Source organism: Microcaecilia unicolor, chromosome 8, assembly GCF_901765095.1.
Source record: "Microcaecilia unicolor chromosome 8, aMicUni1.1, whole genome shotgun sequence".
Classification (NCBI taxonomy): Eukaryota; Metazoa; Chordata; class Amphibia; order Gymnophiona; family Siphonopidae; genus Microcaecilia; species Microcaecilia unicolor.
Window position 1 is genome coordinate 198,420,839 of NC_044038.1, and position 27,746 is coordinate 198,448,584.

The window sequence follows — 27,746 nt, forward strand, 5'->3', positions numbered from 1 at the left end:
GGGCTCATGCCCACCCAGTAGCAGCACACTTATGATGTAGCTGGCAGGGATCCCCAAGCCCCACCAGCCGAAAACTCCCGACAACTGTCCTTCCTGCATACCTTGTAAATAGCAGATCTTCACCTACAGCAAAAAGTGACTGATATATACTGCTCGCACCGGCACCACAGCCTTCCCTCTGATGTATTCCCACCTATGTGGAAACAGGAAGTTGCATCAGAGGGAAGGCTGTGGGACCAACATGAGCAGTGTGTATTAGTTGCTGCTCACTGCTGGTGAAAATCTGCTATTTAAAAGGTATGCAGGGGAGGGGGGATATTTGAGAGACCATATGGCATGCAGTTGAGAGAGGGAGAGACCAAATCACTTGTGGGACAAGGCGGAGTTCTACTGCCCACCCATCTTGGGCCCAGGCCCACCCAAAATTGGGTGTCTGGCTACGCCCCTGGTGCAGCAGCAGCAGCAGCAGCAATAAAACAGAGAGAAGCCAGGGGGCCTTCCATAATGCTGGTGCTCCTATACTCTCTGCCGGTGCTGGTTCTGGTCCCACCCTCAAAAACAGGAAATGACTTCAAAGGGGGGTGGGCCGACACCTGCAGAATGTGTGGCAGCACTGGTATTGTGGAAGCCCCCCCCCCCCCCCCCCCCCCCCGCAGCTTCTCTCTGCTTTATTGCCACTGCTGCACATCACAGAAAACAGCAGTGGCAGAGGAAGCAACAGGTAGAAGAAGGGAGGAGCGATTTTGGATGGGGGGAGGAAAGTGCAGATGTCAGACTTGTGGTGAAAAGTAGAAAGAGAGAGGAAAGATAATGAGGAGGGAAAGAGGGAGACAGAGGCAAGATGCTGAACATGGGAAGAGGGCTGAGGGGAGATATGATAAAGGTCTGTAAAATAATGAGAGGAGTGGAACGGGTAGACATGAACAGCTTTTTCCAAATATACTAGAACTAGGGAGCACGCAATGAAGTTACAAAGTAGTAAATTTAAAACAAATCAGAGAAAATATTTCTTCACTCAACGTGTAATTAAACTCTGGACTTCGGTGCCAGAGAATGTAGTAAAAGCAGTTAGCTTAGTAGGGTTTAAAAAAGGTTTGGATAATTTCCTAAAAGAAAAGTCTATAAGCTATTATTAAGATGGACTTGGGGGAAATCCACTGCTTATTGTTAGGATACGCAGCATAAAATGTATTGTGCTGTTTTGGGATCTTACCAGGTACTTGTAACCTGGATTTGCCACTGTTGGAAACAGGATGCCTTCGGTTTGTCCCAGTATGACAATGCTTATGTTCTTATATGACAAGGGGAAGATGCTGGAAAGAGGGGTGAAGAGAGGGAAGATTCTGGATCAAGGAAGGATGGAAAGAAAGAAATGTGCTTGTTCAGGGAGAGAAGGGTAGATGGTGGGAGTAGGGTGACAGAAGGGAGATTCTGAATTGGGATGGAGAAGAGAGGGAGTACTGGAACAGGATGAGGGAAGATGCTGGCTTTGAGGATGGGGAAGAGGGAGGAGATGCTGGATTGGTTAGGAAGTAAAGAGGGACATGGAGGTATAAGGACACAGAAGGGGACATACAGGACATGGAGGTATTCAGAAAGCAAAGGGAACATGCTGGACAATTGTAAAGGAATAGGAACAGAGAGGAGTATGCTGGACATCGGGGGATAAGGAGAAAGGGGATATGCTGACAAAGGGAGAAGCTGGACATGGGGGTGCAAATTAGGGTGATGGAGAAATGCTGGATGGAGTTGGAAAGAAAGAGTTGAGATACTAGATGGAAGAAGGAGAGGAGATGTTGGGCAAAGGAAGCAAACAAGATGGGATATTGTTCAGAGGGGAATAGACAGAAAGAGGAAATGCTGGATAGAGAAGAAACTTGAATGGCATGAAAACTGAGAAATCATAGGATGAGGAATAAAAGGGCTTGGGTGAAGGAGATGGTAAGCTGCAGGTAAATGTAGTAAAGAGAGGATTTTATATCTGCTTCCTTTATATTTTGTGATTTGAATAATATTTTTGTATGGTAAGTTATATGGGGAAAGGTCCTAAATCTACTGTTGGGACTTTGGTGTGTGTTACAAAACTGGAGGCTCAGGGTTTATACTGAGATTCTCAGATTTGTCAAGTTACCCAGTTTCAACAGGAGATTTTAGACCATTACTGTTTCCTGACAACCCTGTAATGATGCATTATGAGACATGCAGCATGTATTTCAATGGATATAATCGGGGACTATATGATCTCATACTGATTTGAGGTGGAAGTTCAAAACCAGAATTGGCTACTGTAACCACCTTGGGTGAATCTCTTCATAAAGGCGGTTAATAAATCCCAATAAATAAATAAATAAATAAAATATCTTCTTCCTGGAACTAGGTAACTTGGCACGTCTGGTTTGTGATCTGTTTTGTATGGAATCCAACTTTGACTTCTGTAAAAGTAAGAGAAAATATACAGTATATGGCTGTATGTATTTTTCCCTTTCCTCTTTCTAACAGTACATCAGTGTCTGTATCTAGCCAATGGCTGGCAGCCTTCTTTTCTGTCAGCCCATAGGAGTGAATGGTTTCTGGTGGTGGGGGTAGGGCTCACGGGGGGGGGGGGGGGGGGGGGCTCAAGATTGTTTGCCCTGGGCCTGGCTTTGTTTCTTTGTGGCCCTGGTGACCTATACAGAATCCAGGGGACAATGTATGATGTAAAGGTGCAGTTTGTCCAACTTTGGCCTTTTAGTGATATTATGTGATGGGAGGATAAACAAACACTGCTCTCCTTCTTTTCTGAGGTGCTTCAGCAAGTGAATGGTGATATGTAAGATCAGAGAGATCCATCTGTTTGCCGATAGAAATCTCTCATCTTGCATCACTATTCTCTGTATGTAAGTTGCCAAAATGCACTCAATTGCCCCATGTGCCAATATTATCCCTCACTGAGAAGGAAAGCTGGTACTACATCCATGCTTTCCCGTTAAGTCATTCAGAGGGGTTAGTATAGTGCATTCATGATGATGGTAAAATATTTTCCATTTTATGAGTTTGCCCATTAGAGGCTACAATGATGACTAATTATCATCTTATGCTTTATGTTCCTTGGCTTGGTTATGGATGACTTTATAGTAGCTCTGTCTCTCCCCTCCCCCCTCTCTCTGGTGGCTTGCTGTCCTAGCACTCTGTACCTCAGAACCCAGAGACTTCAAGGATTAATTAACTTGCACTCTATTAAGTGGACCAGATTGCTCATTCTTACAGTAACATTTTGGGGCCTGGCAGAAGAGTTGCAATAGTTACTGTTCAGAAGCCAGATAGTCAGATCAGACCCAGTGTATGCAGGAAGATAAGCAACTGATGCAGTGGGGACATGGTGAGCTGAATCACCAGAATGCACCATGTAGAACTGTGTCCTCTGGTAAAGTCAGTATAGGATGCACGCTACCATGGGAAAGATGACAGCTTTTGATGTTCCCATATTTTGTAAAGATGTTTGTCTTGTAGAATGTGTTTATCGCATAATAGTTTGTCACTTCTACCACTGTGAACCTACTGAAAAATGGGAGAGGGAGAGATGGAGCTTTACTGCACTTATCCCCCTCAGAATTCAGTACTGGCACAATACTGGTATCATATGAATGGCTAAAGAAAGGCCACAGAGGCATAATTACATAAGTATTGCCATACTAGGACAGACCGAAAGTCCATCAAGCCCAGTAGCCTGTTTCCAACAGTGGCCAATCCAGGTCACAAGTGCCTGGCAAGATCCCAAAACAGTACAATACATTTTATGCTGCTTATCCTAGAAATAAGAAGTGGATTTTCCCAAGCCCATTTTAATAATGGCTTTCGACTTTTCCTTTAGGAAGATATCCAAACCTTTTTAAACCCTGCTAAGCTAACTGCTTTTACCACATTCTCTGGCAATGATTTCCAGAGTTTAATTACATGTTGAGTGAAGAAATATTTTCTCCAATTTGTTTTAAATTTACTACTTTGTAGCTTCATTGTGTTCCCCTAGTCCTAGTATTTCTGGAAAGAATAAACAAGCGATTCATGTCTACCTGTTCCACTTTACTCAGTATTTTATATACCTCTATCATATCTCCCCTCAGCCATCTTTTCTCCAAGCTGAAGAGCCCTAGTCATTTCACCTTTTCTTATAGGGAAGTCATCCCATCCCCTTTATCATCTTCATCACCCTTCTCTGTACCGTTTCTAATTCCACTATATCTTTTTTGATGACATAAGACAGACTGTTGGCATGTATGGCAGGCACAAAACATTGGGGGGGGGGGGGGGGGGATAATCCTTGCAAAAGCCATTCTTAGGTGAAACATGTAGCATGTCGGATATTAGAACCCCCACAGCCGACGATGAGCTAAAGTAAAAGCTAAGTATACTAATGATTTTGAGATATTGGTAGATATTTGAAGATTTTCATAAATTAAAAAACTAAAAAAAACTAAAAAGAGTAAATTGAAATAACAAGGGACTAGTGACAAACTTGGGCAAGTCTTTAGCGGCATTGAAATCTATTGTCCGCTAGACCCCCGTACTGAGGTTCCTTTATATTTTGACTTGTAAGCACACTGAACAATGGAGAAGTATCCCTTAGATACCAGCAATATTAGACAAAGAAAATAGTGACATATTGCATTGTTTGTGAAACATAGTTTCATTCCACAGTTGGTGAGATCTACTTTACCTCATGCACATTTATTTTATTTATTTATTAAGATTTATTTATCACCTTTTGAAAAATAATTATCCAAAGTGGTGTACAGCAAGAATAAGTCAATCATATGTAATAGATTATTACAGCAGAAAAATATTCGATAACAGTATGTAGTATGGCTTAGTGTTCTACATTAGTGGAGTGGAGGAGTAGCCTAGTGGTTAGAGAACCAGTCTTGACGTCCAGGGGTGGCCAGTTCAAAACCCATTGTTGTTTCATGTGATCTGGGTAAGTCACTTAACCCTCCATTACCTCACATGCAAAATTAGATTGTGAGCGCTCCAGGGACAGAGAAATGCTCAGTGTACCTGAATGTAACTCACCTTGAGCTACTACTGAAAAAGGCACAAAGCTGTCTGTGACATGCGCAGAGCAGCCACGATTAACACTTGGCTGCTCTGCGCATGCTCAGCTGACCAACAGAGTGGAAGGAGATTGCATGCAAATGTGCTAACAGCGAGCAGCTCATTTGCATTCAATTTCCTTCATGTATGCCCGTTGTTTACAAAATCAGTAAGCAGCAACCGGGGATCAGTAAGGGAAGGACTTTTAGTGTGGCCTTAGTGCATCTGAGCATTTTGCGGTTACTAACACCGGCTCTAGTCTAACACCAATTGTCTCTAGTACCAACGTTAGATTTTGAGCGTCGACCTATAAGTTTGTACCTGAGGTAATGGAGGATTAAACGATTTGCCCAAAAGCACAAGGAGCATGAGTGGAATGTGAACCCTGGCTTCTCTGATTTTCACCCCCACAACTCTAGGCTACTACTACTACTTATGATTTCTATAGCGTTACTAGACGTACGCAGTGCTGTACACTTGAACATGAAGAGACAGTCCCTGCTCGACAGAGCTTACAATCTAATTAGGACAGACAAACAGGACAAATAAGAGATAAGGAATTACTAAGGTGGGGGTGATAAAATAAGGGTTCTGAACAAGTGAGTAAGGGTTAGGAGTTAAAATCAGCATGAAAAAGGTGGGCTTTTAGCCTAGATTTGAAGACGGCCAGAGATGGAGCTTGACGTATCAGCTCAAGAAGTCTATTCCAGGCATATGGTGCAACAAGATAAAAGGAACGGAGTCTGGAGTTAGCGGTGGAGGAGAAGGGTGCAGTTAACAGAGATCCGGGGGGGGGGGGGGGGTGTAGGGAGAGATGAGAGTAGAGAGGTAAAGAGGAGCTTGCAGAGTGAATGCACTTATAAGTCAATAAGAGGAGTTTGAACTGTATGCGGAAACGGATAGGGAGCTACTCCTCCACTGAGTCTGTTCTAACAAACTCCTTTCCATCCTTTAGGATGAGAAGAATCAGATGATGACCACAAACATGTGGGTGAAACAGGTGAGCAGGTGCTGTCTTCTGGCCACTGCACGAGCTTTTTCTTTCTCTCATCTGTTGCAATTGCTCTCACCTCCTGTAACCCATGCACATCTCTGTTCTTAATTTTCTTGGAGGGGGCAGGAGTGGAATGACTACAAGCTGCGTTGGGATCCCCTTGAATACGAGAATGTGACATCGATCCGGATCCCCTCGGAGCTGATCTGGAGGCCAGACATTGTTCTGTATAACAAGTGGGTTTGAACTGCACAGCATGAAGACAATTTCTGAATGTAACAGCTGGGGGCCACTCTAGGGATCCTCTCCTCAGCAATTTGGGAGTCATCCTGGAGCCCAAGCTGTGAAGGAGATGGAACTCTACTTCCAAAGCTGCTACCCGAACTGTTATATTTAAATTCTATATCATTCACTGCATTTGTGTCTTTCATTCTTAATGTGAATGTCATTTTAATGACTATGATGAAGGCACACACACACGTACACACTCGCATGCACATGAAGAGTAAATCATTACTATTTCTATGGTACTGCTAACATTATGCAGAGCTGCGTAGATAAACCTACGTGAGAGTCCTAGCTACAGTCTAGTTAGGGTAAGGGTATGTCTGCTTGGACTTTTAATAATATCAGAGCAGTGCAGTTTTAAAGTTCTGCAATTAAAAGAGCATGCACACCCAGGACTACTGTGAACAGCTCCAGAGGGTCTTCTAATATTATTAAATATTGATCATGGTGTCAGGCATCCCTATTGGGAAATGATTCACATGACTTTTGGCATTGCTCTTTTTCACAGGATAATCTGAGTGATGCCTGAAATTCTATCTTGACAAGTTATTCATTTTTCACAATGTTAGAGGTAATTGCAAACTTGAGAGGAGCAATAGAGATGGGCTGTTGTTTGCGATGGCAAGGGAAAAGTGTGGTTGCATGTCTCAGACAAATGAAAGTGAGCAGATAAAACATTACATTTTGTGTTTTTTCAGTTGCCAATAATAGCATGCAATCTTTGCATATCTGAAGCAATTAAATTAATATTTCCTTTATTCCTGTATCCCTTTCAAACACTAGCCAGGGATTTCAGCATCTTATTGAGAGCTGTTTGATTCAAGCTCTGAGTGTTACCCTGGCCAGCAGAGATGATGTTTCACTAAAAAAAAATGGGCTGTGTGAGATATGCAAGAAGGAAATGGCAATGTTCTGGGATCAGCTTTCAGGCTGTTGCAGAACAGCATTACCTTGAAATTTCTCACACCTCTCTGTTTGACTGCACAGCCATTCAGATTCTCAGGATATCTTAGAAGTGAAAAAGTACAGGGAAGTGAAGGTTTAAATCCCACATCCTTCTCAGATGCTTCTTGCAACCTTGAGCAAGTCACTTCCCTCTATTGCCTCAACTACAAACTTAGAGCTAGATTTACTAATATGCATTGATGTGTTAAAGTGTTTTACTGCTTGTTAATGTGATTTAATGTGTGCTTTTTAATGCAGGTGTTGTTATTACTTGTGGGGTCCATTTATTAATACCATACATGAACCCCCTTAGATTGTAAGCCCTCTGTAATCGGAACATACCAACTATACCTGAATTGATTGCTTGCCTTGAGCTCAGATATGGACAGGCAAATAATTAACTCCAAATCCAATTAATATGCAAGAAAAAAATTAGCATATACTGGTGCTTCAATGTATGCAAATCTGTTTTATGTGTATTCATTGAAGATATCCTGACAACTGGACTGGTTTGGGAACATGTTCTGCTTTTTGCAAAATGCATTTCAACTGAGTAAATTAACCTTTGAGTTACTATTGCAAAGAAATGGAAGAAAATGAGAGTCTGGGATCTTCTTGAGAGCTGGAGAAGAGAAGAGAATGGGTTTAACCAAGTCTGCCTTGTCTTTATCTAAGAGAGATTACACCCTGGGCAAGATATATGTGCAGTGCCTCTAATAACAAATTGTGGAAATCTTGGATACATACTTATTTCACTATATAATAAGTGAATTGCTAAAACAACACACACACACACACACTATATACAAGAAAAGCAGAGCTAGAATTTGTGCTGAATCAAGAGCCAGACAGAGAGGCTGAAAGCAGAGTGTTTATGTTTACCAGAGTACTGGCCACTTTAATAAAGAGTCCCGATATGTATCCAGAACTTAGCCTTCAATTTCTAGAGTTTCTACTAGTTTTGCCCTGAGACAAAAATTGCACCAATGTTTGCTCCACAGGAAATAGCAGGATTCTTTTTTTTTTTCCATTTGAATAAATGAGCCCTATGTTGTGGGTTTAGTTCTTATCTGCTAGTCAGTGTGCCCTGTTTAGAGTAGTACTATTCAATCAAATGTGAAGTTGAAGTTGTGTTTTCTGATGAGCCCTGAAATCATGAGCAGTAGGGCTGTACCTAGGTATAAGCATCATTTATTTTATTTATTTATTTATTTGTTACATTTGTACCCCACATTTTCCCACCTATTTGCAGGCTCAATGTGGCTTACATAGTACTGTGAGGCGTTAGCCATCTCCGGTAATGAAACAAATACAAAGTGATGCTATGGTCGAATGAGATTCATGTGTTACAGGCACATTAGGGAATCGTAGAGAAGAAGAGTCATTGATTCTCTGTGTGCAGAAACAACTGGAACCCAAACCCAAAATTTATGCCATTTGCACAATGCAAGGGAACTTAGTTATGCTGTTAGGAAAATGTCAGGAACTACACCTCATCACAAGGATTTAAGAAGTATCGGCCGCAGCACAGCTGTGGCACTGCTGTCTGCCTGTGTGAGGGGTGAGAAAGTGGTGCTAGCCTGCACTGTTCTGATAGATTTCTTCTACCAGGCAAAAAGGGTCATGGATTTGATATATTGTCTTTCTGCGTTACAACCAAACCAGTTTGCATATTATATACATATACTTTTTCTGACCCTAATGGGCTCACAATCTAAGTTTTTTGTACCTGGGAAAATGGAAGATTAAGTGTTTTGCCCAGGATTACAAGGACACACAGTGGGAATCAGACCCAGTTCCCCAGGTTCTCAACCCCTGCTGGGCTACTCCTCCACCAAGTAACAAGTTGTGTTGAGTGTTCTTGAATCAGGGCTGGACAAGCTACTTCAGTGATATAATCTACCCGTCTCTTCAGAGACACTATAATTTCTGTAAAATGTGACCACTCAACTTCATTAAAATGGTTTTGGTCTGGTACACTTCTATGTCCCATATGGAATGATAACTTTGGGCAGCTAAGTGAGGAAGGTAGTGACAAGAAGCCCCCACTCCCCCAAGCAGTTCCCATGTACGCATCATTCTGTCCACATGTACGCTTACTGGGTACCCTGCTGTGGCTTCTTGGCTTTTTATCTGCTGGAAAAGGGATGGAAAATGCTCAAAGTCATTACTTAGGTTTTAGTTTGCTCTCTCAATATCCAGGAATTGAAGGAGAGGATACAGTGAACTCAGGGATCCATATTTATTTATAGCATATGCATAAAGTAACAGATCCTTTATAAACTGGACCCAATATGTTGTATTAAAGCTTCAGTGAAAGGGAAAAGAGGCAGGCATTCCAGTGCCAGGGCGAAGAAAATTTCCCACATATACAAGGAGGAGAGCAGACCATATGTCTATCTAGGGCTTTGTGCCAGCTACAACATCTGTTAAGTTTCATGTTGCAGAGAGATGGGGCACTTCCACATTGTACTGTATGTTTTATCTTTTCAGGGAACATGATTATTCAGTTCTTAAGATATGAGGCTTTTATCAGAAATTAGTTTATTGCTGCACTTCGGGTTTACCTTGATGAACCTCTGGGCTATTTACTTTGCTTTGGCATTTTGGAATTTGGAGGTTTTTCAGAAGAGTCATTCTGTTTTTTTCTAATCCACCTTCAAATGGTACACCCCCCCCCCCCCTCCTTAAAAGTGGCATATAGCTACTGAAGTAAATCCCAATGAAATGGTTCTGATTCAGTGCCCTGCAGTTTCAGAGTCCTGCTGCTTTATGGGTTTCCTGATGGATGATCACTCTACCCTCATGGGAGCATCTCCAATTAAAAATGCACTAGCCTCAGATGTATGTGTTCTTGGGTCTGTGTGCGCTTTCCTATCTAATTACTTGAGTTCCTTTTCATATTTTCTATATTGTTTTGATTATGATATTGTATACGCCGTTGTGTGCTTGTACAAAGCCAAGTGGTATAGCAAGTTCCATAAACTATGAACTATTACTACTACTACTACTACTATTTATCATTTCTATAGCGCTACAAGGCATACGCAGCGCTGCACAAACATAGAAGAAAGACAGTCCCTGCTCAAAGAGCTTACAATCTAATAGACAAAAAATAAATAAAGTAAGCAAATCAAATCAATTAATGTGAACGGGAAGGAAGAGAGGAGGGTAGGTGGAGGCGAGTGGTTACAAGTGGTTACGAGTCAAAAGCAATGTTAAAGAGGTGGGCTTTCAGTCTAGATTTAAAGGTGGCCAAGGATGGGGCAAGACGTAGGGGCTCAGGAAGTTTATTCCAGGCGTAGGGTGCAGCGAGACAGAAGGCGCGAAGTCTGGAGTTGGCAGTAGTGGAGAAGGGAACAGATAAGAAGGATTTATCCATGGAGCGGAGTGCACGGGAAGGGGTGTAGGGAAGGACGAGTGTGGAGAGATACTGGGGAGCAGTAGAGTGAATACATTTATAGGTTAGTAGAAGAAGTTTGAACAGGATGCAAAAACGGATAGGGAGCCAGTGAAGGGTCTTGAGGAGAGGGGTAGTATGAGTAAAGCGACCCTGGCGGAAGATGAGACGGGCAGCAGAGTTTTGAACCGACTGGAGAGGGGAGAGGTGACTAAGTGGGATGCCAGCAAGAAGCAGATTGCAGTAGTCTAAACGAGAGGTGACAAGGGTGTGGATGATGGTTTTGGTAGAGTGCTCGGAAAGAAAGGGGCGGATTTTACGGATGTTGTAAAGAAAGAAACGACAGGTCTTGGTGGTCTGCTGGATATGAGCAGAGAAGGAGAGAGAAGAGTCAAAGATGACCCCAAGGTTTCGAGCTGAGGAGACAGGGAGAATGAGAGAGCCATCAACAGAAATAGAAAACGGGGGGAGCGGGGAGGTGGGTTTGGGGGGGAAAATGAGAAGCTCGGTTTTGGTCATATTTAATTTCAGGTGGCGTTGAGACATCCATTGCAGCAATGTCAGACAAGCACGCTGAAACTTTGGTTTGGATGCAAGGTGAGATATCAGGGGTAGAAAGGTAGATTTGGGAGTCATCAGCATAGAGATGGTAGGAAAAGCCATGGGATGAGATTAATGAACCAAGGGAAGAAGTGTAGATAGAAAAGAGGAGGGGACCAAGAACAGAACCCTGAGGTACGCCGACAGGCAGAGGGATAGAAGTAGAAGAGGATCCACCAGAGTGAACACTAAAGGTGCGGAGGGAGAGGTAGGAAGAGAACCAGGAAAGGACAGAACCCTGGAATCCAAGTGAGGACAGGGTATCGAGAAGTATGCTGTGATCGACAGTGTCAAAGGCAGCGCAAAAGATCAAGAAGAATGAGGATGGAATATTGACCTCTGGATTTAGCCAGTAATAGGTCATTGGAGACTTTAGTAAGCGCAGTTTCGGTTGAGTGGAGAGGGCGAAAACCAGATTGTAATGGGTCAAGAATAGCATGTGAGGAGAGAAAATCAAGGCAGCGGCGGTGAACAGCACGCTCAAGTAATTTGGAGAGAAAAGGAAGGAGGGAGATGGGTCGGTAATTAGAGGGACAAGTAGGGTCAAGTGAAGGCTTCTTAAGGAGAGGTGTGACCACAGCATGTTTAAAGGCAGCAGGGACAGTCGCAGTGGAAAGTGAGAGGTTGAGAATGTGACAGATAAAAGGAATAAGAGTAGGAGAGATGGCATTAAGAAGGTGGGTGGGAATGGGATCAGAGGAACAGGTGGTACATTTTGAGGAAGAAAGGAGAAGTGTAGTTTCCTCAATAGTAACTTCAGAAAAGGAGGAAAGGGAATGAGGGGAAGGAGAGAGAGGGGAACGGACTAGTGGAGGGAGAGGTGGTGAGGTAGAGAAAGCAAGGTTTATCTTTTGAACCTTGTTGTGAAAGAATTCAGCAAGGGTCTGAGGAGATAATGAAGGGGGAGTTGGGGGAGGGGCACCTTGAGGAGAGAGTTCAATGTGGTGAAGAGAAGTCGAGGATTAGAGCCAAGAGAGTTGGGTAACAATTGTCCTGGAGAGAGCTCATTACACTCCAAAAGACATTTTCTCCCCAAACGTCAAAAGGAGATAAAAAGTGTCTTGTGGAAGAGGAAGTTTGTGTTTCTGTTACTGAAATAACACTAGAATTTTAACATTCATTTTTGTATAATGAATAGTATGTATTTATTTACATAGGGTTTTTTTTTTAAATACCGCCTACATGTTAAATGAAAACAAATGAAATTATCAGTCAAAACTTTCCCTTTCCCACCCTCCTTAATAAAACATTTACCCTCCTGATTACTAATCCACGCCAACGGCTGCCATACAAATGCCGACACAGCCCATTCAAAATGAATGGGTTGTGTCAGCATTAGCGCACTGCAGCCACTAGTGCGGCTTAGTAAACGGGGAGGGGGGTTAACATGTCCTAGTTACAAAGTTTTCCCTAATTCCTTACCTTAACCTAACCCCTTACTACTATCAAATAAAAACTATATGAAAACCCCACACCTATCCCAGTATAACCATTATTCTGACAAATGGGTAAAGCCAAGTTTTAGTGCTTTACCAAAAGACCCATAATTGTCCAGCAGATGTAATTCAGGAGGCATCTTGTTCCACAGTGTGGGTGCTGCAGTTGAGAATGCTCTAGGTTAGTGGTTCTCAAACCTATCCTGGGGGATAGTCAGGTTTTCAGGATATCCCTAATGAATATGCATGAGAGAGATTTATATATAACGGAGCCGACGGGTCTGAAAATCTACCTCATGCACAACTTTACACGTGTTCCAAAGGTATGAGCTTGTGCTCTATGCACATACTTTTGAATTTTATAAAATATGCATGCACTGCTCCACCAAAACCGCTCCCCAGGAATGCTATGTGTGAGGCATGTAAAATTATGCACCATCCAATTGACATATATTTATTTATTTATTCAAATACTTGCTATTCTGCATTAGCTGACTAGCAAAACAAAGCGATGTATAGACCAAAGCAAATAAGAAAAGGAACTACAAAATGTAAAAAGAAAGGAGACATCATCCATTCAAGTGTACATCCAGTCATTCATTCCCAAAAGTTCAGTAAAATAACAACACTGAAATAAAACATTTAAAGCATTGGCTTCCATGGCAACCATGTCTGCATTTGAGTCATGGATTATAAGCCTGTTGAACCAGCCAGGGGTTTTAATGCTGATTTAAAACCCCTTAAGGAAAACTCACCATGAAGTGCAAGTGGCATGGAGCTCCAGAGTGCTGGAGCTGTAAAATAAAATGCACACTGGGGCCTTTTTACAAAGTGTCCGTAAGCTCAACGTGGGCTTACTGCATGTTATCCCAGAACTACTGCCAGCCCAAATATTTTTTAATTTAATAGCATGGCTCTAACCCAGCAGAAATCATTTAGTGATCTTAAAATGCATGTAGGAGTGTAAGGGATAGTTAGTGTAGAATGATAAGATGGTGTGCCTAACTGAGATGCCTTAAAGACAAGAAAAATAATTTTGTACTTTACCTGGTATTCAATTGGCAGTCAATTAAATTTTTTCAATAGATGAGTAACATGATCTGATTTTTGCAAGCGGCAAAGAAGGCGGACAGCTGTTTTCTGACATGTCTGAAACTTCCTAAAAATAGTTGTGTAGGGGCATTTTTGATATGAAGTCTAAATCTGATTTGGATGTTTTTCTGAAAACCCTTTTACTAAGCCGCATGGGCACCTACGTGCGCCGAACGTGCGCCAAATTGGAGTTACCACCCGGTTACCACTTGGCCCTTGCGGTAATTTCAATTTTGACACATGTCCGCTACACGCATCTGAAAAAATTTTTTATTTTCTGGCACTCATAACGGACACCGCCAAGTGGCATTTGACGCGCATAGGCCATTACCACCCAGATTCTTTACTGCTAGGTCTTTGGCTAGCAGTAAGGTCTCAGACCCAAAATGGATGTGCGACAATTTTGATTTTTCCGCACGTCCATTTTTGGAAAAAAAAGAGGCCTTTTTTACAGGCGTGCTAAAAAATGGATCTGTGCGCACCCAAAACCCGTGCCTACACTACCGCAAGCCATTTTTCAGCGTGGCTTTGCAAAAGGACCCCCAAGTGGTGAACATAGCTATTTTCAAACCCGAAAAACATTTCTGTTTTTTTTTTTTTTTTTTTAAATGGCCATTTCCTAGATCTTTTCTCCCAGATTCTATATAGGGTGATCGAAACTGCATGCACAAATCTGGTCATATTCTGGATTTGCACATGCAATTTAATTCCTAACAAGCCTATCAGCACCGATAATTACAACTTAACAAGCAATTATTGACACTAATTGCATTAATTAGAATTTACGCACACAACTTGCTAGACATATTCTGTAAAGTGGTGTGCATAAATTCTAATGCACACTGACAAAAAGTGGGCGTGGCCATGGAGTGGAATGGACAGGGCGTGGGCATTCCCAAAATCAATGCACTGCAGTGGTGTCACGAGGGCAGCTGACACCCGGGGCGGGTCGCCGCTGCGCACCCCCCCCCCCCGGGTGCAGCGCGACGCACCCTCCCCCCTCCATAGCGCAACACCCGCCCACCGCCCACGAGAACAAACCTGGAAGGCGGTAGAGGGGCGGGTGGGCGGGACAATCCGCCAACAGCACGTCGCTGGGAGGGTGTCGGCGCCTCGCTGGTTCCTTGCTCTCTCTGCCCCGGAACAGGAAGTAACCTGTTCTGGGGCAGAGAGAGCAAGGAACCAGCGAGGCGCCGACACCCCCCAGCGGCGTGCACCCGGGGCGGACCGCCCCACCGCCCCCCCCCCCTTCGTACGCCACTGATGCACTGGGTTATAGAATATACCTTCTCCATACCTAACTTAGGCGCCAGTATTCTACATGCTTAGAGTTAGGCACAGGCATGGCTGCTAGGTGTATTCTATAAACCACAGCTAAATCTAGACATGGTTTACAGAATACGTCTAGACAGAAATATTTTTGGTGCCGATTTTTCAGGTGCCATATATAGAATCTGGGGGTTTCTGCTCAGGGTGTTTTATTTTAGTGACCATTTAAAAAAAATGTCCAAGGGAAATACAAAAACAAGGGGGTCAGCATTCTTAGTAGACTGGGCACCACAGGCATCCCAGCAGAGCAGTGGGACACCCTAGGAGACACTGCAGTGGACTTCACATAAAAGGTCCCAGGTACACATCTCACTGTTACCCCCTTAGTGTATGGTGAGCCCTCCAAAACCCACCAAAAACCTTCTGTAACCAACAGCACAGCACTACAATAGCCCTTATGTTTGCAGGTGTCACATATATGTGGATACAGTAGTTTTTTTGTGGGTTTTGGAAGGCTCATACTTTCCATCACAAGTGTAACAGAGTGGAATATGGGTCTAGGTCCCATTCTCTATAGTGCACTACACTGACCACCAGGCTACTCCACAGACCTGCCTGCTGCTCTAATAGGACTGCTCATAACATCAGAAGCTGTCATAGAGACTGGTTTGTACTGTTTCTTTCACATCTTCAAAAAAAAGGAGGAAAAGACCACATAAAACTGGTGCAAAGTCCTTGGATTGCTTAAGCAAAATGCTACGCAAAAGCAGCGGGAGCATCAGCATAGTGCGGTCTCCAGAAGAAGCCGCTGGCAAAACGGGTCCCCGTTGGTACTGACGCCATCCAGCCTATAGTTCAAGCAGAGCAGTGCTGTGTGAAACGTGGCAGCCATATGGAAGGAGAGTGCTTTTGCTGCAAGTCTGGAGGAATGATGGCCAAGTGGTTAGAGCACTGGTCTTGCAATCCAGACGTGGCCAGTTCAAATCCCACTGTTTTTTTTGAATATCCACTTTATGTTTTTGTGGTCATTTTGAGTTTTTCAAGTTTCACTATATTCACTGTTTTGATTTCAGGTTGCACCTACAAGTATTTCAGTGGATAAGATCCTGTGTATTGACTTTTAGCTGTACTTGAAACAGGTCTAGACCAAAATATCTATCTTTGATCCCTAGACGTTTTTGCTTTGTTCTATAATGTTTTAATAACACTGTAGTGCAATATGAACATCCACACAGCTTTCTTTAAATATTTTATATTTAAAGATAAATTAGACTTCAGATCCCCGGTTCTATTATAGCTTTTTTTAACAGTACCGCTCCGCTATATCGCTCGGTATCTATCTCCCCTTGCGTTTTCTAGTGGGAATCCTCATTAGTCTTAGATATCTTTATTTTACGATTTTATCTCGTTTTTTCAGAGTAAATCAATCTTCCTTAGTTCAACACTTATCTTTTTATTCGGGCTCTCATTCGGGTTCGCTCTACAGCGAGCTCCTGTTTCTTATCGTCTTCGTCGGGAGCTGAACCTTTACTTTATTCCCGCTAGAAAATGCAAGGGGAGATAGATACCCAGAACCGGGGATCAGAAGTCTAATTTATCTTTAAATATAAAATATTTAAAGAAAGCAGTGTGGATGTTCATATTGCACTAGAGTGTTATTAAAAGATTAAGTTGAAGAGTTTGTTCTATAATGGCAGAAAAACATCCAAGTTCTAGGAACACCCAAATCCTGCACCCAAAATGCTCCAGAACATTGCCTTGTGATTTGGATGCACTGAAGACAAACTGCATAGAAAATGTCTTAAAATGGGTTTTAAAAATAGCTATTTGAATGTTTTGAACAAAAAAACAAGTCCACCTACCACTTTGAATTGCTTTTAGGACATTTTTCTGTTTCAAAAATAAGCCCCTTAATGACCCACAAGCAAACAATGTTACTATAGCCTCATTGACTCATGAGAAGTGCCAACAACAGAAAGTGAAAAGAATCAATGTCAAAGAAAGAACGAAGAGAATGTAATTGGCATAGAATGAAAAAAAACCTGTCTTACAGAGCGAAGAGACTTGCAGAAGAAATGAAAGCTGAGAATCAGAGATGATTCCATGGTAACAAAAGCTATTCACTGGAGTGATAATAGTATCAGGTAAAGAAAGAGCAGTAGTAGGGTCAGAAAAGTGACCAGCCAACCAACAGGCCACTGCTTTATCACAGTTTAAAATGAACTGATGATCAGTTGGCCACTGTTCTACAGAGTCAAGACAGCAGAAGTGTAATATCTGAAGTATTAGGTCAGTACAATGAAGCAACAGCATATCTGCATAGAAGTGAAAGGAAATGCTAGAATCCTGAATAAGAGTAGCTAAAGGGTCCTTTTACTAAAGTGCACTGAAAAATGGCCTGCGGTAGTGTAGATGTGTGTGTTTTGGGCATTGGGTGTGCATAGACGCCTACATGGCTTAGTAAAAGGGCCCCTAAGGGACTTAAGAAAAGATTATTTGGTAGTGGAGAAAGGATAGAGTCTTGCAGAGCACCACAGAATAGGAAGAGTAGCCTAGTGGTTAGACCACCAGTCTTTTCATCCACAGGTGGTCAGTTCAAATCCCACTGCTGCTCAGTAGCGTAGCCAGCGATTAATTTTTGGGTGGGCCTGGAGGTGGACTGGGTGGGCACAGACCTCTTTCCTCTCCACCATTCACCGCCCACCCGCCGCTGCCGCCACCACATTTTGTGTCCACCCGTGACCGTCCTGCCCGCGACAGCCCCCTGCACTGACCTGAAGCGCGTTCGCCCTCCAATCCAGCACCGGCGATCATAGCCAGCCTTCTACCACGTCCAGCGCGCATCGTCGGAGCTTCTTCTCAGGCATGTCCTGCCTACTCTGCAACTTCTTGCTGGACGTGGTAGAAGGCTGGCTATGATCGCCGGTGCTGGATTGGAGGGAGAACGCGCTTCAGGTCAGTGCGGGAGGCTGTCGCGGGCGGGGCGGGCCTGTAGCAAAAGTGGGTGGGCCTGGGCCCATCCAGGCCCACCCGTGGCTACGCCCCTGCTGCTGCTCCTTGTGATCTTGGGCAAGTTGCTTAACCCTCCATTGTCTCATATACAAAATTAGATTGTGAGCCCTTGAGGGACAGAGAAATACCCACTATACCTACTACTACTACAATTTAGCATTTCTATAGCACTACAAGGCATACGCAGCGCTGCACAAACATAGAAGAAAGACAGTCCCTGATCACAGACAAAAAATAAAGTAAGCAAATCAAATCAATTAATGTGTACAGGAAGGAGGAGAGGAGGGTAGTTGGAGGCGAGTGGTTACAAGCAGTTATGACTCAAAAGCAATGTTAAAGAGGTGGGCTTTCAGTCTAGATTTAAAGGTGGCCAAGGATGGGGCAAGACATAGGGGCTCAGGAAGTTTATTCCAGGCGTAGGGTGCAGCGAGACAGAAGGCGCGAAGTGTGGAGTTGGCAGTAGAGTAGAAGGGAACAGATAAGAAGGATTTATCCATGGAACGGAGTGCACGGGAAGGGGTGAAGGGAAGGACGAGTGTGGAGAGATACTGGGGAGCAGCAGAGTGAGTACATTTATAGGTTAGTAGAAGAAGTTTGAACAGGATGCGAAAATGGATAGGGAGCCAGTGAAGCGACTTGAGGAGAGGGGTAGTATGAGTAAAGCGACCCTGGCGGAAAACGAGACGGGCAGCAGAGTTTTGAACCAATTGGAGAGGGGAGAGGTGATTAAGTGGGAGGCCAGCAAGAAGCAGATTGCAGTAGTCTAAACGAGAGGTGACAAGGGTGTGGATGAGGGTTTTGGTAGAGTGCTCGGAAAGAAAGGGGCGGATTTTACGGATGTTGTAAAGAAAGAAATGACAGGTCTTGGCGATCTGCTGGATATGAGCAGAGAAGGAGAGAGAAGAGTCAAAGATGACCCCAAGGTTTCGAGCTGAGGAGACAGGGAGAATGAGAGAGTCTAATTGAAATAATCCTGTTTTGGGTCTCTTTTTAACCTTTGTGTATTTTCTTTGGTAGATCATTCCACAGTAGAAAAAGCCATTTGTCAACATGGGATCGTCTTTGTTTCCCTCCCTGCTCTTCACCTTTCATAGTTCCTCTTCAGGAGCTGTTAAGAGCCAATTTGGGACATAGTTAGCCACCTCTTTTGCAGGTGCAAAGGGTTAAAAATCCAGCAGGCCAATGGTTGACTGACAATGGTGGTGGGGGTATGTGCAGTGGCAGTTTATGATACCAGTCAACTGACTCCAGAGCTGGGGGGGGACTAAAAGATTGTGCCAATGATGCCACTTCTTCTATTTCATGGACTGACACAGCAGTCTTGACTGATGGACATTATCTGTTCCTTGAATGGAGTAATGTCCAAGTCAGACTAAGGCACATTTTTTTCCTCCCACTCCCCTAATCTTTGGTCCCTACTTTATCTGTGCCTCAATCCTGCCCTGACTACAGAACAATTTACTGTTTTTGCTATTGACAGGGATCTCTGTGTAATTATTTGGGTTTACAGATTGGTGTAATTAACTGCTCTGACATATCCTAGGGAAACGGCTGAAAAGTCCAATTAGGTTAACTAATTCTATATGCACACTGTTCTATTTGAGCATTTCATTTAGTACTCTATTAAGTCCATGTGCTTTGGGAGGCATTCTTGATTTCACAGGGATTCATTCTGCGCATGAACCTCATTCCTGTGGCAGGGGACGTAGTGGATGATCGCAGTCTTGGAGATACCATTAAAGCTCACCTCAGTATTTACATTGGTTCCCAGTAATAATACGGGTGTTCGGTGTTTAGCTAAAATTTCGCCATTCTGGATTCCAAACTCAGTTTGTGGTTGGATTTAATTTTCTCTGTCTCTCGCTCCAAATCTATTGTCAGGGAGCTGGAAATCAGCTGAAATCCAAAAGAAATATGAATGGTTGCACTCCAAACGTTGGAGTAAATAGCCTGTGTCTGGGAGTTTTGCCAGGTTTTCAGGGCCTCCTGGATCTCCTTTTCAGATGATTGAGGTCTTGAGCATCTGCACTCAGACATTGTTCTTGTTTGTCCAACCAGAACTATCCCGGCCTCTGAAGCACTTATTTTTTAAATTATTTTGCTGAGAATGTTCTAACCTTTTACCTTTTGTCCCCAGAGCGATTACGAACCTGTTATCTAGTAGATAAGTACATACAGACATCTTTTCAAAGTAGAAAATACCCCGAAACAGACCTAAGCTGCAGACTTGAGATCAAATATTAAAGATGCAGGTGTGAACCTATCTTCCTCTGGCTGGCAGAATGTCTGTACATGTGCAGTATCTGACCCCATCCTCTGCATCTGCTAAGTTTCACATACTTTCCCCAGGTTGTTGATGCTCTTTGACAGCACCGTTACAGCGGTGACTATGCTAGGGATATGCTTTTCATGTTAGTCTTTGGTGGATGGATCAGCAGAACACTCAGGCTAGAAAGGGTCAGATTTCTGAGCTGCTGGAGATCAGCTTGTCTGAGTCATCATCTCTGGCTTTTGATTTGTTCTAGTAAGAAGCTTTTAGCCGTCAGTCATACGAGTCCGCAGAGAAGCAGCAGGAGTGAGAACATTGCACAGTTTACTTATATTTTATAATCTGAGAGAAGAAGTCAGTTATCTAAATCATAAGTGATAAAGATAAAGTGAAGAGAGGCTGAGAAGGCTAGGGCTTTTCAGCTTGGAGAAGAGACGGCTGAGGGGAGATATGATAGAAGTGTATAAAATAATGAGTGGAATGGATCGGGTGGATGTGAAGCGACTGTTCACGCTATCCAAAAATACTAGGACTAGAGGGCATGAGTTGAAGCTACAGTGTGGTAAATTTAAAACGAATCGGAGAAAAGTTTTCTTCACCCAACGTGTAATTAGACTCTGGAATTCGTTGCCGGAGAACGTGGTACGGGCGGTTAGCTTGACGGAGTTTAAAAAGGGGTTAGATAGATTCCTAAAGGACAAGTCCATAGACCGCTATTAAATGGACTTGGAAAAATTCCGCATTTTTAGGTATAACTTGTCTGGAATGTTTTTACGTTTGGGGAGCGTGCCAGGTGCCCTTGACCTGGATTGGCCACTGTCGGTGACAGGATGCTGGGCTAGATGGACCTTTGGTCTTTCCCAGTATGGCACTACTTATGTACTTATGTAATGTAGTGTACTGAGATCTCAGACCATCGCTGCTTCTTAATGATTGTCTAGTTCTACAGTAACAAAAGTAAAAAGTGCTTAGTAAAGTCTTTTACATGAACCAAATGTCCTATAGGCTAATTCTGGCTGCTGATTAAAAAAACACACCAAGGTGGAGGGACAGGAACCACTATGAATGTGAAGAAACAGTTCTAGTGGAGTAGGGGTGTGAGGATGGCTCTTCTAACACAAATCAGGGAGTGAAAAGGCTTGTCACACACAGTGTTTATTGTCAAAAATACACCTGGAGTGGAGGAGTGGCCTAATAGTTAGTACTATCTGGGTTTAATTTCCACAACAGTTCCTTGTGACTCTGTGTAAGATGTTTAACCCTCCATTGCCCTAGGAACAAAATAATTACCTCTAAATAATATGTAAACCACTTTGGTTGTAACCACAGAAAGGCAGTGTATCAAATCTTTTCCCCTATCTGGAAGACTCAACACAAAGCTGTATTTTTAGCATGGCTGCCTGCCTCAAGTGTCTATAACAATACATGTATAATCAGATAAAAAATATAATCTTGCTACTGTTTGGGTTTCTGTCATACTTGTGACCTAGATTGGCCACTGTTGCAAACAGGAGACTGGGCTGGATAGACCATTGTTCTGACCCAGAATGGTTATTTTTATGTTCTTATATAAACATCAATGCAATTGTATGAAGATAAAAATGACAACGTATAAAACCCGAGAGTTAAGAAGATTGCTAATACATAACACCAGTTGTGTCAATTCTTTCATCATTCATGAGAGCCACTGATTTAACCCACCTGGCACAAGACAGGAAGAAGGACCACAAAGCACTGGGTGTCCCAGTTCCATGCCACCCTGACATGAATCTTCTATGATTCCAGCACATCTCTCCATAACACTGGAGTCAATAGTCAGATTATGTAGCATGCAGCAGGCCATAAAGATCTTAGCAACCTTTTGGGGCTGTACAGGAGTTCCCCTCCAGAATGATCTAGGCATCGGAACCTGTTTTCAGTTGTCCAAAGGTGCGTTCTATGATGCCACGTGTGGTCCAATATCTGCTGTAGTAGTCCTCCTCCAGCGCTGTTTGTGGGTGCACTATGGGGGTCATGAGCCAGGTCCACTGTGGGTAGCCTCTGTCACCTTTGGAGAGAAGCAGAATGAGAAACATGAGTGGGTACCTTGTGGAGGTGGGGTGGGAATTGTGGGTTGTGGAGTGACCTGGAGGAAGACAGTGCTGAGGGTTGCCCAGTCAAGGAGGTTTGGCTGATCCATGTTGCACTTACCGAGGAGCCATCCGCCGGTGATCTCCCCTCGGTCAAACCTGCGCAAGATTCCAGAGTGCTGTAATATGTAGGCTTCATGGGTTGAACCTGGATATTGGGCACACATGTCTACAATCTCCCCCTGGGTGTCACAATGGGGTCAAATCTAAACGTTGCTATTACAGCTGGAGTCCCACAAGGTTCATGTCTATCTGCAACTTTATTTAACATCTTTTTGTTACTGTTGCCTTGAGTAGATTGCCTTGAGTTTAGTCACCCATTTATTGATCCCAACTGACTCTGTACCATGCATCTTGTCCTCATCTATATATCTGCATTTGGCCCCTCAGCTATATGGTAAGCTGTATTGTAGAAAAGCATTAGTATCATAGCAATGTTATTTGAATGTTCTAATTGTGTGCTTATTAGATATTACATCACTATTATGCTTACATCGTACTATATTTCTGATATTTGAATTCCAGTGCTGTTAAATGTGTATATTTTTAATCCTGTTTCACGGTAATCTTTTTATTAGGTTTAAATTTGCTGTTTTCCTCTTTCATTGTATTTATGTTTATGCTTGTTCATTTTACTATTGTTATGCTGTTAACAAAATTGCAAATTTGATGTTAAACTGTACCTACTGTACACTGCCTTGGGTGAATCTCTTCATAAAGGCAGTCAATTAATACCAATAAATAATTAGTCAGGTCTCAGGTATAGCTTATTAGCACACATACCAAAATATTAGTCTTGGCTAAATCTAAGGAAGACTAGAATTACTGTAAATGTGTCTTTTGGGAATAGATGGTAACTGGGTTTGTTTCTCTCTTATTGCACCTGTAGGAGATGAAGGAGTCAGCTGAGTGTTGCCTCTAGTCCAAGTTCAGAACAGATTTGTAGGGCTCTTTGGAAGCTGTTTGAAATAGGGGTTGGTTCTGTTTGGACAGAGAGTGAATGGACACTGTATTGCTGTTTTTCTGCCCGTGGATAAAGAGTGGCAGGATTTTAATTACTGCAGATCACTCAATAGGTGGCTGTGTGTGAGGGACTCAGAAAATATATGCAAAGCATGAGGTCACTGGCCCTGATTACTTCGGATGGACAATTCAAAAATGTTCATTTCCTTTTGTTTCCCATATCATTTGCAGCATGGTTCATTTTGTTCTGTTTCGCTTAGTCTTCATTTTAATTTCGGAGGCAATGTAGTTAAGAGTACACCTCCTTTGCAAATAATGTGCACTATTATCGGCAAACAAAAAACACACAGTGTCATTTTTTCTGCTCATTTTAATTTCTTGATTATATGCAATGACAATGGGATTTATCATTGACATTTCCTGTCATTACTCTTCCCCAATGGCGTACCTACGTTAAATGCCACCTGGGGCGGAGCATCCCTCCAGATGGAGCACCCCCTCCTCTGAGCAAGGGGGTGATCCAAGCAGGTGTGCAGCTGTTGGCTCTGCTGATCTCCTGCCCCCTCTGATGTCAACTTCCTGTTCTGGGACAGAGGACATGCAAAACCAACAGCCACAGGCCAGCTCGATGCACTCCCTTGCTGCCTGTACCCAGGGTGTACCACCCAGGCCTTGGTATGCTAGAGCCCACCCTATTGATGACCTCTGCTGGTAGCATCAAAATTGAAATTATATGAAAATTAATACATTGTATCTGCCCATGCTACCTCTCACTGGAGGGATTCAGTGTCTGGAGTGAAGGTCTGATTGGGGGCTGATAGAGGGAGAACTATGCGAGAATGATTATTTCATTCAATAACAGTCCCAAAACAAGAGTAACTGCTCCCTGTTATAGCTTTAAATATTAACAGCACTTTTAGGGGTCCTTTAACTAAGCGACTGTAAAATGTGACCTTAACCTCCCTTACGTGGGTCTTTCCTGTGCGCTAAGACCATTTTTCCATGGCCAGAAAAAGGCCAATTTTCCTATTGTCTGAATTAATGGCCATGTGCTAATTTTGCCATTACTGTGCAGTCATTAAAGAAATCAGCATGTGAGCATTTACTGACACCTATTTTGTAGGCGATAAGGGCTCACGTGCTAATCAGTTAGCGTATGGTAATGTAGCTGTGCTAACTGATTTGCACTGTCATGCCCACTCTCTGTCCCCCAAATGTCCCTTCTGCAGAAAAATAAAAATATTTTTTAACGTGCGGTCTGCATGTGCAGATTACCAATTTACCACAGGGCGCCTCAATGCATCCTACCTAGCACTTACTGCAGCTTAGTAAAAGGACCCCTTCATTTCTTTAACTATCTAAAAATAATCATTTCAAAACGTTTCCCCTAGACTAGTCATTTTCAATTCTCTATGCTAAATTTTGGGGTATTTTTCCTTTCTCTTCCAAGTGCGGATGGTGATTTTGCAATTACCCACCTGACCAAGGCACACCTCTTTTATGATGGACGAATCAAGTGGATGCCTCCTGCCATCTACAAAAGCTCCTGCAGCATTGATGTCACCTTCTTCCCATTCGATCAACAAAATTGTACCATGAAATTTGGATCCTGGACATATGACAAAGCCAAGATTGACCTGATCAGCATGCACAACAATGTGGATCAACTGGACTACTGGGAAAGTGGAGAATGGATTATTGTGAATGCAGTGGGTACTTACAACATTAAGAAATACGAGTGTTGTACTGAAATTTACCCTGATATTACATACTACTTTATCATCAGGAGGCTTCCTCTCTTCTACACCATCAACCTCATCATCCCCTGCCTCCTCATCTCTTGTCTGACAGTGTTAGTTTTTTACCTGCCCTCCGAATGTGGCGAAAAGATAACACTATGCATTTCAGTTCTCCTCTCCCTTACTGTCTTTCTCCTCCTCATCACAGAGATCATTCCATCCACATCCCTGGTCATCCCTCTCATTGGAGAATATTTGCTCTTCACTATGATATTTGTGACCTTGTCAATTATCATTACTGTCTTTGTTCTGAATGTTCATCACCGCTCTCCCCGCACTCACACCATGCCTGCCTGGGTACGAAGGATTTTCCTTGATGTCATTCCTCGTATTCTACTTATGAAGAGGCCATCCACTGTGAAGAACAATTGCAGGAAGCTAATTGAGTCTATGCACAGAAACATCACGCCGCCCATTATCTGGACTGCGACAGAAGGGGAGCCCCATGTCTCTGCCTCATCTTCCAGTAGCTCCCAAAGCAATGGACTATCTCCTTCCTCATCTTGTCATGAGCAACATGAGGCACCCACTAATTCCCAGACCATATGCAAGTCCCCTTCTGGACAATATTCCATTCTGAAGGAAGAACCAACTCAAGCCAGGAGCACATTACCACGACCTCAGATCCCCCCACTGAGCAATGACCACTCAGTGTCCATCTCCAAAAGCAGATCATTGAGCATTCAGCAGCTGTACAGCCCAGGTGAACCTACCGTCCAAAGCATACGCTGCCGATCCAGGAGCATTCAGTACTACTACCTACACGAGGACGCTTCTCAGACTAATGGGAAATCCAGACACTCTCCAGTATTCCAGCCACACTCCCTTTCTGAAGACCAACCTGAAAGTCATCCCTGGCAGTGCAAGTGTAAGCATAAGACAAAGGAGGCAGTGATGGTTTCAGGCCAAACTACCAAACAGCAAAACCTACTCTTAATGTCACCATCCCTGAAGCTGGCTGTGGATGGTGTCAATTATATCACAGATCAGTTGAGGGCAGAGGATGCAGACTTTTCGGTGAGTAAAATATTTTATCAATCCCTGAAGAACACAAAAGGTTTATTAAGGAGGTCTTTCCACAGATTCCACATGGGTGAAAGATATTTTTTTTAAATAAATGAGGCCCAAAGTTAGATTGCACAATAAGAGAAAGTTGACATTATCTCTAAAAACACATCAGGTGCAGAGTTTTACTCCCAGCTGCAGAAAAATAATAATCTCACTTTACAAATTTCAGGCTCAGAAAACATATGTCAGAGGTTAATGATCACCATTTTCAATCATTAACAGAAGAGAATTTTTCCTATGTAGAAACAACGAGGACCCCCCCCCCCAAAAAAAAAAAAAAAAACACACACACACACACACTCTTCATCCCATTCCCAAAATCGGGATGATACTTCTTTACAGAAAATAGAACCTTTGGTTATCCAAGCGGCTGAGCACCCAGAGATCTTAGCTCATATTAGTTAGATTTGCTTATGTCTGCTAAAGTAAGTTTGTTGTGTTGAGCTCATTAAGGTGTGTGAATGGAAGTCTCCACTGCACCAAACTGAGCCATGACCTGTTTAGTGCAGCAGAACTGAGCTCATTCTAATTAAGTTTTTGCTTTATACATTCAAACTTCATTTTACAGCGAACTGATGGTTACCGTAGAAATACACAAGTCTTTAGGGAACTGGCCTTTTGCCTGTTCACTCTTTCCCCAGGCTATTAAATTCTCATTAAGTGTGTGGAATAGGAGAAAGTTTTTCTTTAATCGGCGTGTAGTTAGACTCTGAAACTCGTTGCCGGAGAATGTAGTGACAGCAGCTGGCCTTACGTAATTTAAAGAGGGTTTGGACTGATTCCTGAGGGAAATGTCCATTGAACATTATTAATTTTTTTTTTTTGGGGGGGGGGTGGGGGGGGGGTTGCCGGGTTCTTGAAGCCTGGATTGACCGCTGTCAGAGACAGGATGCTGGGCTTAATGGACCCTTGGTCTTTTCCCAGTATGGCGGTGCTTTTCAACAGTCTAAGTGCCCCACTGCTCACATTATCTGATTCCAGTGCCCCTCCTCCTTTTTTCCTCCTTCCTACCTGCATATCCCCTTTCTGTCTGCCCATGATCCCTTCACTGTCATACCCTCCTCCTTCAGCGCTGCCAAATGACCCAATTCCAAAAGGGAGGCTTGAACTCATATCCCCATGCAGTGTGGTATTTTTTGTCTCTGATCCCACCCATTAAAATCAGTGCTGCAGTTTCCGTAATGCACCAGGATGGGGCTGTCAGAAATCCAGGACTGGTCTAAAATGTCCCTATTGAATCTGGGTAAGTAGCATCTCTGCTCCTTTCCCTTCTTAATTCTGTCCCCAGGCTTGTCTCCCTCTCTTTCTCCTGCTATACCCTTTATCCCTCCTGGTCTCATTACCCCTCTTTCCCTATCATTTGTTATAAATGTGATTTCACTGAAGATGACCTTTTAGAAGCTCTAAGAAGACTG

At 43.1% G+C, this 27,746-nt stretch overlaps 1 protein-coding gene across 1 annotated transcript in view; it reads left to right on the forward strand.

The window, feature by feature from the left end:
• The window catches only part of CHRNA4 (cholinergic receptor nicotinic alpha 4 subunit), a 51,130-nt gene that overhangs the window by 12,027 nt on the left and 11,357 nt on the right, over positions 1-27,746 (forward strand). The window contains exons 3-5 of the mRNA XM_030212004.1: positions 6,023-6,067; positions 6,188-6,297; positions 24,915-26,280. Coding sequence (XP_030067864.1) covers positions 6,023-6,067; positions 6,188-6,297; positions 24,915-26,280 — 1,521 coding nt within the window. The remainder of the gene's footprint in view (positions 1-6,022; positions 6,068-6,187; positions 6,298-24,914; positions 26,281-27,746) is intronic.